The following is a 15297-nucleotide window of genomic DNA, read 5'->3' as shown; positions in this document are numbered from 1 at the left end:
GTAAGTCGCCTAGCCTCTCTGAGCCTGTTTTTCCTTCTGTAAAAAGAAGACAGTAGTGCCTATCTCCTAGTGGAGGTTGGAGGGCATAGGTGAGGTAATGTAGTCAAAGCACCAACTATCAATGAATAGTAGCTTTTGCTAGCATGACTTTTGTTATTCTCAAATCTGTCAAGGCAGACAAAATATTAGGCCCTCAGGAGTGCACAGGTTGGCTCTGGCTCCCAGGTGCTGTGATTTTTCTGAAACCAGCTCTCTAAACTTGTGCATTCAAAACTTAGGTCTGGGATTTTCTCTCATTGAAGACAAGTAGGAAGGATGAGGCTCTCTAAGGACTTCAAGGAACCTTATTGGCTTGATTCATAGGATTATAGAGAGATGTCAGTACAGTGGTTTATAACCAGGTTTGGCTACAGAGATACCAGGGATATAAGAGCTCTTTTTAAATATTTACCAACACCTAACCTAGGAAGTTATACCTGTAATTCCTGTAATAAGACCAACTAAGTTCTGGTTTCCTTGCTCTTGATTAGAACGCAATAAATGCTTTGTGGTCACTTTGAATCTTTAAAACCTTGATTAGAAGTTAAAATGGGAACATGAATAAATGTAGGTTTCTGGGCAGATGGTTTATCAGAACATGAGGCTCATGGTGAAAATATGACAAAAAGGACTTATGATGGTAAAATTTGGAGCCATTCTTGTCCATTTTATAGATGTACAAACTGAGACCCAGGAAGGTAAAATGTCTTTTCCAGAGTCACACAGCAAGAATGGAAAATGGAATTCTCCAATGGTAGAATGGAGAATGGAATTCTAGTCTCTTGATTCTGGAGTGTTTGTAAATATGTTGCATATAAAATAGTTCAGACACACAAAAGAAGTATAAAAAATATAATGAACATCCATATGCCCACTACCAGCATAAGAATAAAAACATTACCAATACATTTGAGGCCCTGGCCAGTTTTGCTCAGCGGTTAGAGCGTCGGCCTGTGGTCCGGAGAGACCCAGGTTCGGTTCCCACTAAGGGCACATACTTCGGTTGCAGTTTGTCCCCGGCCCTGGTTGGTCGTGCAGGTGGCAGCCACTCGATGTGTCCCTTCACATCGATGTTTCTCTCTCTCTCTCCCTTCCTCTCTCTCCCTCCCATTCTATCTGTACAAAAAATGGAAAAATATCCTCGGGTGAGGATAAAAAAATTTTAAAAAATACATTTGAACCCCCCTGGGAACCTCTCATTGATCATATACCCTTTCTTTGCTGCTCCCATTTGCCCGTTACCACCACCACCAAGGTATAAGCAATGTCCTGAAGTTAGTGTTTAATTCCATGCATCTCTTTTTGCAATATGCTTTTTACTGCTTTTCTACCTACCCCTACTCCCCCATCTCACCAAATATTGCTCACCTTCAATCTAAAGTCAGCCTAATAATGAGAAAAGTATTTATGGTAGGAAGAGGGAAAACCCATAGAAAAGTACTTCCTAGCCTTACAGATTAGTCCAAGTGAAGGTCTGCTTTCCCAACCCCCACCCCCCCCCATACACACACACACTTTCTATCTCTAATCACACAGCTTGGTGAGCTGGGAACACTTGAGCCACATGTTTTGGGGCTTGAAATAAAATATTATTTTGTTGTGTCTAAAATATCCATTTCTGCCCTGGTCAGTTTGGCTCAGTGATTGGAACATTGGCCTGCAGACCAAAGAGTTGTGGGTTCGATTCTGGTCAAGGGCACGTACCTCGGTTACGGTTCAGTCCCCAGCCCTGGTCAGGGTCGTGTAGGAGGCAGCCAGTCGATGTGTCTCTTTCAAATCCATGTTTCTCTCTCTCTCTCCCATTCTGTCTGAAAATAAATGGAAAAATATCTCCAGGTGAGGATTAAGAAAAAAAAAATACCCATTTCCTCTCCTGGAGACTCCACATCCTGAATGGGAATGCAAGCAAAATGTTGGAAACCCAGGCAGGCCAAACCCCACTGCAGGAGGAACCAGCCAGAGGGGGAAATTGGTTGCCAATGGATAAATAGCCTGGCCCCAGGGACCAAAGTTCTTATTGACACAACCTCCCAGTGTTTACCTGGGAAGCTGGGGAGAGAGCCACCCACTGCGCACCCCTTTATGCAGGCCACATTTCCTCTGAGCACTTGTCTTGTCAGGGCATGAGATCAAGGCACCTTTCAAGTTTAGGGCAATGCCAGAGGTGGTAACTCTTGTGATTATTGCAAACCTTGAGTTTCAGCTGTGTCTCAAGAGGATTCTACAATCCAAGCTGTGCTCTCCTGCCCTCCTCATTGGTCTAATTTGGGAACCACTATTGATAACAGTGGATGCATAATGGGAAGGCTAGGGCAAGAGAATAAGGCACTACCCCCACCCCTGCCTCTAACTTCCTGTATATCATTGATGTCTCAGCAGTTTCCTTTTCTGTGAGAGGAGACTTGGAGCCATAAGGTTCCTCTCTCGCTCTGTATGTCTACAACCTTCAGGTGTGCTTTCCTTCCTGTCTTTTTCATTTCATTTACATTATGGTTTGCATGTGTTTCATTATTATGTGTTAGTTTGTACTTTTACCCCTTTAGGCCTGAAATAACTTTACTCCAGTCGTCATTTATGGGTATAGTAGAAAGAGCACTGGACCGTGGGAGTCGAGACATCTGGATTCTGATTCTGGTTCTTGCCATTGCCTGGTTGTATAACCTCGGGCAAGTCACTTAACTTCTCTGTGTCTGTTTTTCCTCTGCTGTGGGGTTGATATCTGTCTTGTCTAGCTCATGGGGTTGTTATGAGGATCAGATGAGATTGTATATGTGAAATTACTAGGGAAAAGCCATAGTATATTTTATAGGCTTTTAGGACAGACAAACTAATACTTGAATATTGCCTCTGCCATGTACTAGTAGTTCACCTGTCTGAGCCTGTGTCCCCATTTATAAAATAGGACCAAATTTTACCTCATATGGTTGTGTGAGGATGAATCATATCAGGTATTGAAAACATTTAGCGCCGTGTCTGGCATGTTTTTAAACGTTCAGCTGGAGTGAAGTCCAGGAACAAACCCAGCCTGGAAGAAGAGGCTAAATTTTTCTCCCTCAAGGAATGAATCAACATTTTCCAAGTAATTTGCTAAATGCTTCCTCATATAAGATTTCTGTGTTAATCTGCTCAACAATGGGATGAGGTGGATATTATTATCACTTGTTATAGATAATGAGCCAAAGCTCAAAGAAGTTAAATGACGTGACCCATTTTACACAGCCAGTAAATAGTAGAGCCTGGACTAGAACTCAGGCCTTATGAATCCAAACTATGTTTTTTTCATCAGCTCATAAATATATAAACAAAACTAAAGGAAATTATGGAAACTAACCTTTCACTTATGTTTTTCAAGTCAACGTTGGTGAAGACTGTCCGGTATTTGATGGCCTGTTTGAGTTCTGTCAGTTATCTACTGGTGGCTCTGTGGGTAAGGAACATACATACCTCCCTCCTTGAGGACTGGGCTGGGTTGTAATAGTGGGGTCTATCTTTTAGGTCACTGTCTCAGTAGGGCTGATCTGTCACTATATGAAGTGGTCCTGTGGGTTTTTCTGTTGTTATTAATCCTCACCCAAGGATATTTTTTCATTGATTTTTAGATAAAGTGGAAGGGAGGGAGGGAGAGAAAGAGAGAGAGAAACATCAGTGTGAGAGAGACACATCGATGGGTTGCTTCCTGCACAACCCTCACCAGGGCTAGGGATTGAACCTGCAACCCACGTATGTGCCCTTACTGAGAATCGAACCCATGACCCCTCAGTCCAAGGGCCTATGCTCTAACCACTGAGCAAAATTGCCAGGGCAAGCCCTGTGGGGTTTCTTTTTTTAATCCTCACCCGAGGACATTTTTGCATTTATATTCAGGTAGAGTGGGAGGGAGAGAGGGAGAAAGAGAGAGAGAAACATCCACACGAGAGAGATAAATTGAGTGGCTGCCACCCACACGACCCCAACGGGGCCAGGGATAAACTGCAACCCAGGTACGTGCTCCCAATGGGAACCGAACCTGGGACTCTCTGGTCTGAGGGCCGACTCTCTAACTGCTGAGCAAAACCGGCCAGGGCAGCCCTGTTGGTTTTTGCCTTAGGTCTTTCAAATGTCCTTCTGGTTCAGTCCCAGCCCAGGTGCAATCTCTGACTTGGTACTGACAAGTGTTCTTGACTGTCCTCTCCCACTAAGAGATCTTATATACAGGAATTCCCTGTTGACTTTATGGGGTTGTTGAGATGCTATACATAAAAGCAATTTGTGAACTGCATAGTGCTATAAAAATGGGAAGTGTCATCATTTGTGTCTTACAGAAGAGCATAGTAATTATCTTTGAGGTCAGAAATATGCCCTAAATATTGCCCACTTCCATTAGTTACTTCTAGATTATCTCTAGAATTACTCTAGACCCTTTTTCTTAACAAATATTTATTTTCTTATACTTGTTGTTTTCTTTCCTCCCCACTCCCTTCCACTATCCAATGTAATCTCAGAAAACAAAGAAGTGCACAGGAAAAAAAAGCCCACAATCACACTGTCCGTGAATAACCATTGTTACCATTTTAAAATTTATACATCCATTTTTTTCCTGTGTGTATATATCTGAACATAACATATACACCTACATTTTACAAAAATGTGTTGCATTATATATATATATATATATATATATATATATATATATATATATTTGTGTCTCTATTTTTTACTTAGTAAATCTTTTAAGTTTCTCTGTCTGTAGTAGATACAGCATGATTTTTAGTGACTACATGATTGATTTTTCCATGTTATGGACCCACTTCAGTTGATATAATTGGTCCCTTCTTGTTGGATCATTTGGATTGTTTCATGTTTTTATTGCTGTTAAAATTATACTTTAACAAATGCACTTGAATACTTGAGTGTGTATTTCTTAACTTCTGGGACCTGTTTGTACTTTGAGCTTCTACCACCTTTGGTATCTTCAAAATTTTTTGACTGTAAGAAATACAATTATATTTATAATCTAGGTTATGCATACACACACATACACACTCAAAAACACTTTCTTACCCTGAAGCCAGTTTTATAGAAGAACAGTTATCTTTACCGTTATACTGATATTTTTATTCTACGCCATTTCATTAAAAATATATATATACTGCCCTGGCCGGTTTGGCTCAGCAGTTAGAGCGTCAGCCTGAGGTCCACAGAGACCCAGGTTCGGTTCCCGCTAAGAGCATGTATCTTGGCTGCAGTTTGTTCCCGGCCCTGGTTGGGTTGTGTGGGTGGTGGCCACTCGATGTGTCCCTTTCACATCGATGTTTCTCTCTCTCTCTCTTCCTCTCACTCCTTCCCGCTCTATCTGAATAAAAAATGGAAAAATGTCCTCGGGTGAGGATAAAAAAATATATATATATTGGTCATGACCCACTAAACCAATTTTAAGGCATACTAAGGGATTACCACCTTCAGTTTAGAAAACAGTTTTTTAAGAGTAATATATTTGTTGCCTGTTGGAATGTGATGGGAGGAAGAAGACTGGCTTATGAATTGTACAATACAGCTGTTGAATAGGCAGGTCCTACCTCTCACTGGGTTCTTTGGGCTTCTTGGGGGGAGGAGGAGAGTGGCCTGGTAATAGGCTTATGTTCTCTCTTCTCACACCCAGCAAGTGCTGTGAAACTTAATAAGCAGCAGACGGACATCGCTGTGAATTGGGCTGGGGGCCTGCACCATGCAAAGAAGTCCGAGGCATCTGGCTTCTGTTACGTCAATGATATCGTCTTGGCCATCCTGGAACTGCTAAAGTATGCCTGCCTGGCCTTGTCTTTTGGAGGAGCACCTTAGGCCAGGTTCCCACTTACCTTTCCCCTGGGCTTGCCTCCCTAGTTTGCTTTTCCTAGCAGTGTGCTGGCTAGGATATGTTCGGTGAGTGTCTCTGGCCATTCTCTCCTTGACGGGGTCTTGATTTGATCTGAGCCCACGGCAAGATCAGGGGCAGGCGCTGCTCAGATCCTGCCTCCAGAGTGTCCCTGTGTGGCCGGAGTTGACCCTGGCTGTAGAGTAGGAAGATCGGACTTGGTCGGCTTGGTCAGGCCTCTGGAGACACCCTGCCGCTCTTCCACCTTCCTTCAGCCAGTTTCCACGTCTCTGGTGCTTAGAGATACCTGAGGGAGGCAGCCAGCTCGGTAAGCTGGGACCTGGCGCCCTTGGCGCGTCCCACTTGGAAAGAGCCCCCAGACCCCTGACCCCTTTTTGATCCTAGGTATCACCAGAGGGTGCTGTATATTGACATTGATATTCACCACGGCGATGGAGTGGAAGAGGCCTTCTATACCACAGACCGGGTCATGACTGTGTCCTTTCATAAATATGGAGAGTACTTCCCAGGAACAGGGGACCTACGGGTGAGAACTTACTTCAGGGGCCAACCAGCTCACCCTCCGCTGCCAGCTCTAACTCTCCTATCTCATGTCACCAAAAACCACTTCCTGCCTGAAGGCAGAAGCTGCCATTCAGAAAACCATTCCAGCCTGGGACACTTGCCCATAGTCTCCTTTCCTCCCTTTTTCTGGAGGAAGGGAATGATGGGACATAAAGGATTGGGAGGGATAGGGATCACCTGACTCATGTAGTTCCCTCTTGGCCACAGCTGAATTGCATTACACTATTCAGATGTCCTATATGCCATGACTTTTAGGCTACAAACGTCAGATTCTTTCCCATGGGCTAGGAATTGTGACCCTTATGAACCATCTCAGGGGTTCTCAACATTTTTAGGTCAATTCCCCTTTGACCATATGACTGAAAGCTATGGACTCTCTTCCCAGAAAAGTACATGAAATTTTGCATCTGATATTGAATAGTTAATAGACATCTCCCCTTAATGAAGTCCAACCATGGACCTCTAGGAATCCTTGGAAGTTAATTTATTGAACTGTTCTGTTATTAGCATGAATATAGTGAAACCAGCCACTTTGTCATGCCAGTAGCCCTTGGGTGAAAAAGTGGCAGTAATAAAATTGTTTGGTATAGTGAGCATTAGAGTGCTCATTTACTATTTTGAAGAACTGTTTTTTCCTTCGTTGCTTCCCTTCCACACCTCCCTAGGGAGGAGAGAAGTGGGTGGGTAGAGGAATGCGCGATAAAGCTCTCTGGAGAGGAAGAGTTGTGGGTAGGTATTCTGTGACCCAGTCACCACTCAGCTCCAACCCAATCCAAAGGTAGAGGGTTTTGTACTGTGGGGTAGGATATTTAATTTCTAGCCCCATAAACAATTCTCAGTTTGGGTACAGGCTTAGGGAGCTAGGTGAGAGCTAGACTTGCCATTGAGGGGAATGGTACTAACCAAGGTGTCCCTGTTCTGTCCCTTAATTTGTCTCTTAGAACCATTGCCTCTTTTTTAGCCTTCCAGCCCCCATCCTTGAACTTCCTCCTCACTTCATTTTTCAGTTTTACTTTAATGTCCCCTTGATTAGGATATTGGGGCTGGCAAAGGCAAGTATTATGCTGTTAACTACCCGCTTCGAGATGGGATTGATGACGAGTCCTATGAGGCCATTTTTAAGCCGGTAAGTTGTTTCTCCACCACCTGGGCTACAAACGGGATGGGTCTGAGGGAGGGGTAGCAGAGCACCCCCACCATATCTCAAGAGTCTTTTCCCACTGAGAGGCTGGTTGGGAGATGTGTTTTAACCCTGGATTGCATGCTGTGTTGTGCTCAGTTCCAGAAACAAAATTCATCCAAATATTTGTTAATACCTTCTGTGAGTCAGGCCCTCTGTTGGACATGAGAATATCTAAGATATGATCGATGGCCTTGAAGACCTCAGTCTAGAGGGTGGGAGGCAGGCATATGCCCAGCAGTGTGTAGTCAGTACTGTTTTTGAGGGATGAGCCAGAGGAGTGAGAGTCAGACTGCTGCCTGGGCTGGGGAGAGTACAGTCAGATGGTTTCACAGAGGTAGTCACATTTGAGCTAGACTTCGAAAAATGATGAGTTACCCATGTGAAGAAGGACATGGGGCTGGATAGGAGGGGTGGCATTCATCAGAAGGAAGAATGGTGCCAATATGTAGCTGTATGTAGGCCAGTGTGATGTGTGGAAGGAGTGTCGAAGGATGTAGGAAATGTATGGTGGGGTCAGTATTTCAGAGGGAGCCTTGAATGTCATGCTGAGGAATTAAATCTTCACTTGTCAGCAGCAGGGAACCATTAATAGAGTAACCTAATAAAGTCAGCACACACTGAATGCCTAATTCGTGCCTTGTATGTAGTAAGGGCAAGAGAAGCCTGAGTTATGGTCTCTGACTTCAGTAACATTAGATTCTAGTTGTGAGAATGAGATACACAAAAGTGAAATGATTCCTCACAATATCAGGCTCAAAGTCTACAGGACCAGAGGAGTAGAGCAGATGTAGCTAAGGCTCAGAAAGACTTCTAGAGGAAGTGGCACTGGAGCTTGAGCAGTGAAAGAAGGGACTCGGAGTTGATAGAGGCCATTCTAGGTTACATGTAAGAGCTAGGAGGCTCTTAGAGATCCTTTCATATTGGAAAACTGAAATCCAAAGTGAGGGGAACCAGAACCTCAGGCTGATACTTCCTTTTATCTACCACCCAGCATGTGGGAGAGTGGAAAGGTTAGAGTGGATGATGACGTTCAGAAGAAAGTGCTACATCCACTCTTTTTAGCCCAGAACATCACATTGCTTTTCTTGAGGCTGGCAATGACCAGGATGTATCCTTTAGGTCATATCCAAAGTAATGGAGATGTTTCAACCCAGTGCGGTCGTCTTACAGTGTGGCTCTGACTCCCTTTCTGGGGATCGGTTAGGTTGCTTCAATCTGACCATCAAAGGTGAGACCAGGTAGTATAAGGCTGGGTGGGCAGGGTCCTGCTGGGTGCTCCTGTAACCCAGTACCACCTTCTTTCACCAAAGGGCACGCCAAGTGTGTAGAATTTGTGAAGAGCTTTAACCTGCCTATGCTGATGCTGGGAGGAGGTGGCTACACCATTCGTAATGTTGCCCGGTGCTGGACATATGAAACAGCTGTGGCCCTGGACACAGAGATTCCCAATGGTAATAGCTCCAGGGCCGGTTTGGGCTGAATGGAGCTCGAGCTCATGTCTCCTCGAGTTCATAACTCCTTTTCCGTTGGCCATATGACCTCTCTTCCTCCAACACTAGTCATTGATTCTCCTGCCTATTCTCTTGTGATTGTCAGACCATAGCCATCAGTTTTCCCTGAGTTCTTTTTGGCCCTGTCCCCTCTCCCTCTTTTGGTCTGAACAAAATTATCAGTGGTTATTTATAGCTTTGGAATTTCTACATAGGGTAATTGCGGTAGTGAGTAAGGGAGTACTCCCAGTGAGCACTGCCTAAATTTTTCTAAACCAGGGGCTTGGCCTTCTCATAGTGAGATACACACACACACACACACACACACACACACACCCCACTGGTGTGGACATTGCAGAATGACATTAAAAAGATTGAAGTACTGCCTGGCCGGTGTGGCTCAGTGGTTGAGCACTGACCCATGCACCAAGAGGTCGCTGGTTCGATTCCCAGTCAGGGGACATGCCCAGGTTGTGGGACCGATCCCCGAGGGGGGCATGCAGGAGGCGGCCAGTCGATGTTCTCTCTCATCGATGTTTCTATCTCTCCCTCTCTCTCTAAAATCAATAAAGAAAAATTATTAAAAAAAAAAAAAGATCGAAGTACTATAGACACCCTTCTTATCCTATCTTAGAGGCATTCTTCTCTTTGATAGTTGAGCTGACAGGTCCAAATAAACGCACAAATGCTTTTCTCAGGATCCCATGGTTTAGCCAGGTCTCATGATTCTTATCTGCTACCCCAATTAGAGCTTCCATACAATGACTACTTTGAATACTTTGGACCAGATTTCAAACTTCACATCAGTCCTTCCAATATGACTAACCAGAACACGAATGAGTACCTAGAGAAGATCAAGTGAGTATATCCCCAGACATCCTTTGATTGAACATTCTAGGCTGTGGTTTGTCCCTAACTAGAGCCCAGCTACCCTCTCTACCATTGGCCATAGACAGCGACTGTTTGAGAACCTGAGAATGCTGCCCCACGCACCTGGGGTCCAAATGCAGGCAATTCCTGAGGATGCCATTCCAGAGGAGAGTGGTGATGAGGACGAAGAAGACCCTGACAAGCGCATCTCGAGTAAGACCCAGACCCAGGGTCCTGTACTTCTCACTGAGTAGGCAGCTCTGACTTCCCTCCACTGTTCCTGGTTCCGCATTTCCCCCCAAGCTACCTATCTGTCGGGAAACCCAAGTTCCAGTGCCTGTAGGAACAAGGAACAAGGAACCCAAGTTCCCTCACCCCTTCTCTTTGTCCTCTTCCCTTGTTGTCTCTTGGAGGACACTCACAGGGAAGCACTGAGCACTCCTCTCAATATTTTCATTGCTTCCCAGTCTGTTCCTCTGACAAACGAATTGCCTGTGAGGAAGAGTTCTCCGACTCTGATGAGGAGGGGGAAGGTGGTCGCAAGAACTCTTCTAACTTCAAAAAAGCCAAGAGAGTCAAAACAGAGGATGAAAAGGAGAAAGATCCAGAAGAGAAGAAAGGTGGGTTTGGTATTTGGGCCAGGACTTAGGTCTTGAGCTCCAGGCCCTGGTGGATGATGAGTCTATGTAGGGCACTGGGAAGAAGGAGCTGACTTGGGCCCTGCCAGCTCCTGTGGGGCTCTTCCTCGGCACCTTGGGCCTTTCAGTGGCTCCCAGAGTGGCAGGGCTTACAAAAGAATGAAACTCAATTCATCATCTCCACTGGCTTATTGAGCCCTGCCAGGCTCCAGAGCCAGGGACATACCTGGGCTCCCTGTGGTCAGGAGTGTGGCCCTCACATACCACCCAAGCCCTTTTCCTGGCACTTCACCCTAGTTTCCCAGGGGGGCTGCCTCCTCCCACCAGGTTCAGGCTCTAGCAGGTTGGGAAACCGGTCAGACCTGTTTGTTCTCAACAGGACTCACTGGTTGGACTTGGGATGGGCTTTTCTCTTTTTTTATGTCTAGTGAGCTATAGTGTAGGGAAGGGGTTTCTGGGCAAGTGGAGATCTCATGGGTCTTTCCAGAGGGGCTGTCCTTGGCCATCCCTGCACTTTTATGTTTCCAGAAGTCACAGAAGAGGAGAAAACCAAGGAGGACAAGCAAGAAGCCAAAGGGTGAGGAAGGAGCTGTCTGTCAGCCATTTCCCTGGCATTGGTGCACCAGCCCCTTTGTCCCACTACACTGAGGGGGAAGGCACGGGGACAGCCAGTCTAGCTTACAAAGGCCTCTTTCAGGGACCAGTCTGTCTCTGCAGCTCTAGGCAGAGCTAGGAAGCCCCAGCTCTCAGCAGTCACCTGGGCAGCTGGGGTCCTGTGAAAGTAAGTCATTGTACCCACACTTCAAGGCCTCTGGGGTGGGTTATCTCATACCAGTCTCTGCTCTCTCCACAGGGTCAAAGAAGAGGTCAAGTTGGCCTGAGCAGACCTCTCCAGTTCTGGCTTCTTGCAAGTGCCCCACCTTTCTCCTGCAACCCCTCAGATTTTATATTTTCTATTTCTGTGTATTTATATAAAAATATAAATATAAATATCCCCAGGGACTAGACAGGAACCAGGGCCCCGAGCCCAGGGCATATGTGCTGGGTGAGCTCTTCTAATAGTTGCCCTGCCACCCCTCCCCAATTCTTAATTTTGAACCATAAAGGGTGCCAGTTCTGAGTGGAAGGAATTCTATTCTCTTAAACATCCATAGGACAAAATTCTGAAATGCCAAATTCCTGCTTAGTAGGTCTGGAAAGGTACCCTTATTGAGCATTCTAGTAGTGGCTGGGTCTTCAGGAACCCGTTCTTTATAGTTTCCTTAAAGTAACACCAGCCATATTTAGACTGATTCTTTTATACCTTCCCACTGACCACAAGTGAGCTAAGAAACTCATGCTGCCCAACCTGTCTCCCCTCCCTCCCCAGTTCTGCAGGTGGAGATTGGTAGTTTCCTTTTTGAGATACTATTTGTGTGTGTGTGTGTGTGTGTGTGTGTGTGTGTGTGAATCTTTGTAATAAAAATGGTACATTTCTATACCCTCCTGAGCGCATCTAGTAGTATCCCTGGGTTGATTTTTTACTCCACTTCCTTGCCCTTCTGGGGTCCATGAGGATCTGAGCAACCCCCAATAAAAGAACCCCACAAACTTACCTGTCTTCATCCCTCCCGCAAGGTTTAAGGTTAACCAGTCTTTTTTAAAATTGATTTTTTTTTTGAGAGAAGGAGAGAGAAACATTGATGGACTACTGCACCCTAACCAGGCATCAAACCCACAACCTTTTGGTGAACGGGACCCAACCAACTGAGCCACACCAGCCAGGGCTGAAGTTGACCAGTCCTCTCACCCTTTCCCCAGAAGACCACTCATTAAGAAGCACCACTAAAGGGACAACATTTATTCCTTTTCCAAATGTTACAGTAAAACCAGGTGAAAGAGAATGGTTTTAAAAGTTAGAAAAAAAAAAAAAGTACAAATCTGGGGTTTGGCCATTAAAAGTTATTTACAACAATGGGAGGGGGAAAAAGACAACAAGAAGTTGTTTTCACATTACAGACCTCCCCCCCACCCAAAGCCTAATACTTGCTTACCAAGTCAAAAAAGAGACACAGTTGATTTCACAAGCTGGAGGTTTGAACTTGAGAGTAAGACATTTATAAAAACCTAGACAGGGGCAGTGTCCTCCCCTAGCCCAGGTGCCACTAGGCACAGCACAAGAGACTAAAAACTCAACAGAGGGAAGGCTGGACACTCAGGGTTTGGGAGTGTAGGCACCCCACATCTGGCTCAGGGATTTGGGGAGTAAACAAAACCTACTTGGAAAAGAATTGGGGGAGAAAACCAGCAATTGCCTTCTGTAGGGATGGGGACAGGGAAAGAGATAGGGCCAGGGGCAGGAGCATTTCACATCACTAACCTAACTTGGGAAACCAAGGGACCATCTTCAACTGGCCTTAAGAGGAAGACCAGGTGGATGATGGGAGAATCCACAGGAGGGTAAGGAGGAGAGGGAACGTTGCTGGGAGGGGCAGCAGCCCCTTCCTTTCTGGGCACAGGAAGGCAGCCAGGGCACCAGGTCCAGGCAGTGACCTCACAAGGACAGCACAGTTTTTGCAGCTTAGAGATCACCCACCTGCCCCAACCCAGCTACTCATTCTGCTCGCTGGCAGGTGTAGGGCCACTTTCCAGCCCCGAGGGAGTGGACAGCTCTGCAGCCTGGGGCCCTGCCTCCTCTTCTGTGTCTCCTCCCTTGGAGGCAGCATTAGCCTCTGCTCCCTTGGCCTGGGGCTCCTGGCTCTCGGGAACGGCAACAGCCTTCCCTTCCTGGGCAGTGCCTTCCTCGCTGCAGGCACCGATCTCCCCCTGCTCCTGCTCTTCCTCTGTGGGTGAGGAGGCAGAGGATTCTCCCCCACCCTCCTTCCGATTTCTCTTGAAGGACAGGCCACTCAATTTGAAAGGCTTCTTGAAAGAGAATTTCTTCTTCTTCTTGGGGGTCTCCTTGGGGGCGACATCCCCCTTGGCCTCAGCTCCCTGGCTAGGGGGTGCTGGCTCAATGGCATCACCAGTGGCCCCGGCTGCCTCCTCTGTGCCGTTCACAGGGGGCGACTCCCCTTCACCTTTGGGGGATAAGTCTCCATTGCTTTTCACGTGGCCATTCTCCTGCGGGGCAGAGGAGACAGCAGTAAGGGTCAGGACTCCACCCCCCACTCCAGTCCACCTCTGACCCCTTCTAGACAACGGGGGCCCGACTCATTCTACTGCAACCCGAGAGTCTGGTTGTAGCCTCACCCTACACCCGGGATCCCGTCAAACATCTCCCTCCTGCCCTTCCAGTCGTGCTGGGGCCAAGAGATGGGGCAGCGGCCGGCAGGAGGCGCTGGGGTCCCGTGGCCCCCCACCCACCTCCCCCGGGGCGCGCGCTCCATTCCGCGCAGACCCGCAGGCGGCCGCGGAGCCCCGGCAGGCGGGCGAGCCGTGCCAGCCGAGATTGGGCGGGAAGCCGCCCCGGGGCGCTGTTCTCTGCACCTGGACGGCCTATTTCCCCGGCTTCCTGCTTTGTGTAAATGATCCCCCACCCAACGTAGGCTCTCCCCTCATCTCGACTACCCCCTGAAAAAAGACGGTGGGCCACTGAGGTCGGGGCTGCGGGTGGAGGGCTCAGAGGGGGAGGGTACCCGCCCCACGGCCCCTGGGCGCCCCCTTGGCGCAGCCCTTTGTTCCCCGCGCGGCACTCGGGGAGGCCCGGGGGCAGCGCTGGGGGCCGGGGCAGCGAACAAAGAAGGCGGCGGGGCCCGACCGGCGCCCCCTCCCCGCCCCTCCCCTCGCTTCGCCCGCGGGGGCTGCGGCGCCGAGAACAAAGGGACCGGGCGGGGGAGGGGGTTGCCGCGTGTCCCGGGCCGGACAAAGCGCGCGGCCCCGGCCCAGGGCCCTAGAGGGGGCGAGGTGAGAGAGGAGGGGGCCGGGGCGGGCCTTGCCCAGCGCACCCACCTGTCCGTTGGCCTTAGCGGGGGAAGCGCCTGCTGCCTCCTCGGCGGTCACGTCGCCCCGGGGAGCCTTGGAGCTCTGGCTACCCATGATGGGGGGATCTGCTGGGGGGCGCCCGGAGCCGCCCCGGGCTCGCGCCGCAGGGGATAATTCGGTGGGGTCGGCCTGGACGGCGAAGGGGTGGGTGGGGCTGGAGCCAGAGGGGGAGGGGTATCGGGGGAAACCAAGCTGCACCCCCTCTCAGCCCAACCCGATAGCTGCACCCGCTGCCGCTCAGCTCCGCGCCAGAATGCCGCCCGCCGCCCGCCGAGCCGCCTATATATATGCGCCCCGAGCTTGGGGCGGGGCCGGGCATTTAAATGAGCGCCCAATCGAGGGGTGGAGGCGGGCTCAGGTCGCGCGCCCCACTTGTGCAGTGGGCGACTGCTGGCGGTCTGGTCCCCGCAGCGCACACGGCAGGTGGGGTCTGGTGTGGGAAGGAGAGAGGCGGATTATTCGGCGAGCTGGGCAGAGGGGCGCTCCTAGAGGAAGGGGGAGCGCAATCATTTTCTCCTCTCACAGCTCACTTCTCAGCGAGACTCCACAGCACTTGGAGTGGCCCCCATTGCCTTGGTCCTGCCCTCGCAGTCCCTGTCAGTCTCCCCTAGAAACCTTCGAAGGGTTCGCATGCCCAGACTCATCCCACGGCTGGTCGGTCCTGAGTTATACTCCAGAGAATGTGGTCATGGAAGCTGC

The 15297-nt window shown here is 48.5% G+C and overlaps 2 protein-coding genes across 3 annotated transcripts in view; one reads left to right on the top strand and one right to left on the bottom strand.

Moving 5' to 3' along the window:
• Nucleotides 1–12195, top strand: part of HDAC1 (histone deacetylase 1) — a 31782-nt gene extending 19587 nt beyond the window's left edge. Inside the window, exons 4-14 of one of the 2 annotated variants that reach the window (XM_036256606.1) lie at nt 3392–3466; nt 5678–5816; nt 6275–6416; nt 7488–7580; nt 8757–8865; nt 8948–9088; nt 9877–9985; nt 10080–10210; nt 10465–10617; nt 11164–11212; nt 11489–12195. In XM_036256606.1, the coding sequence (XP_036112499.1) occupies nt 3392–3466; nt 5678–5816; nt 6275–6416; nt 7488–7580; nt 8757–8865; nt 8948–9088; nt 9877–9985; nt 10080–10210; nt 10465–10617; nt 11164–11212; nt 11489–11516 (1169 nt within the window). In that variant the 3' untranslated portion in view covers nt 11517–12195. The remainder of the gene's footprint in view (nt 1–3391; nt 3467–5677; nt 5817–6274; nt 6417–7487; nt 7581–8756; nt 8866–8947; nt 9089–9876; nt 9986–10079; nt 10211–10464; nt 10618–11163; nt 11213–11488) is intronic. The other variant, XM_036256605.1, reaches the window with a different exon arrangement.
• A 265-nt stretch (nt 12196–12460) lies between these two features.
• On the bottom strand, nt 12461–14856 carry MARCKSL1 (MARCKS like 1). Its single transcript, XM_036256421.1, has 2 exons — nt 14566–14856; nt 12461–13737 (listed from the first exon to the last, which is right to left on the bottom strand). Exons 1-2 carry the CDS (start codon nt 14650–14652, stop codon nt 13225–13227), a joined length of 600 nt encoding a protein of 199 aa, XP_036112314.1. The 5' UTR covers nt 14653–14856; the 3' UTR covers nt 12461–13224.
• Nucleotides 14857–15297: the final 441 nt, after the last annotated feature.

Source organism: Molossus molossus, unplaced genomic scaffold (genome assembly GCF_014108415.1).
Source record: "Molossus molossus isolate mMolMol1 unplaced genomic scaffold, mMolMol1.p scaffold_m16_p_12, whole genome shotgun sequence".
Lineage (NCBI taxonomy): Eukaryota > Metazoa > Chordata > Mammalia > Chiroptera > Molossidae > Molossus > Molossus molossus.
Note: the sequence above shows the minus strand (reverse complement) of the source record. Positions and strands in the feature narration are given on the sequence as shown.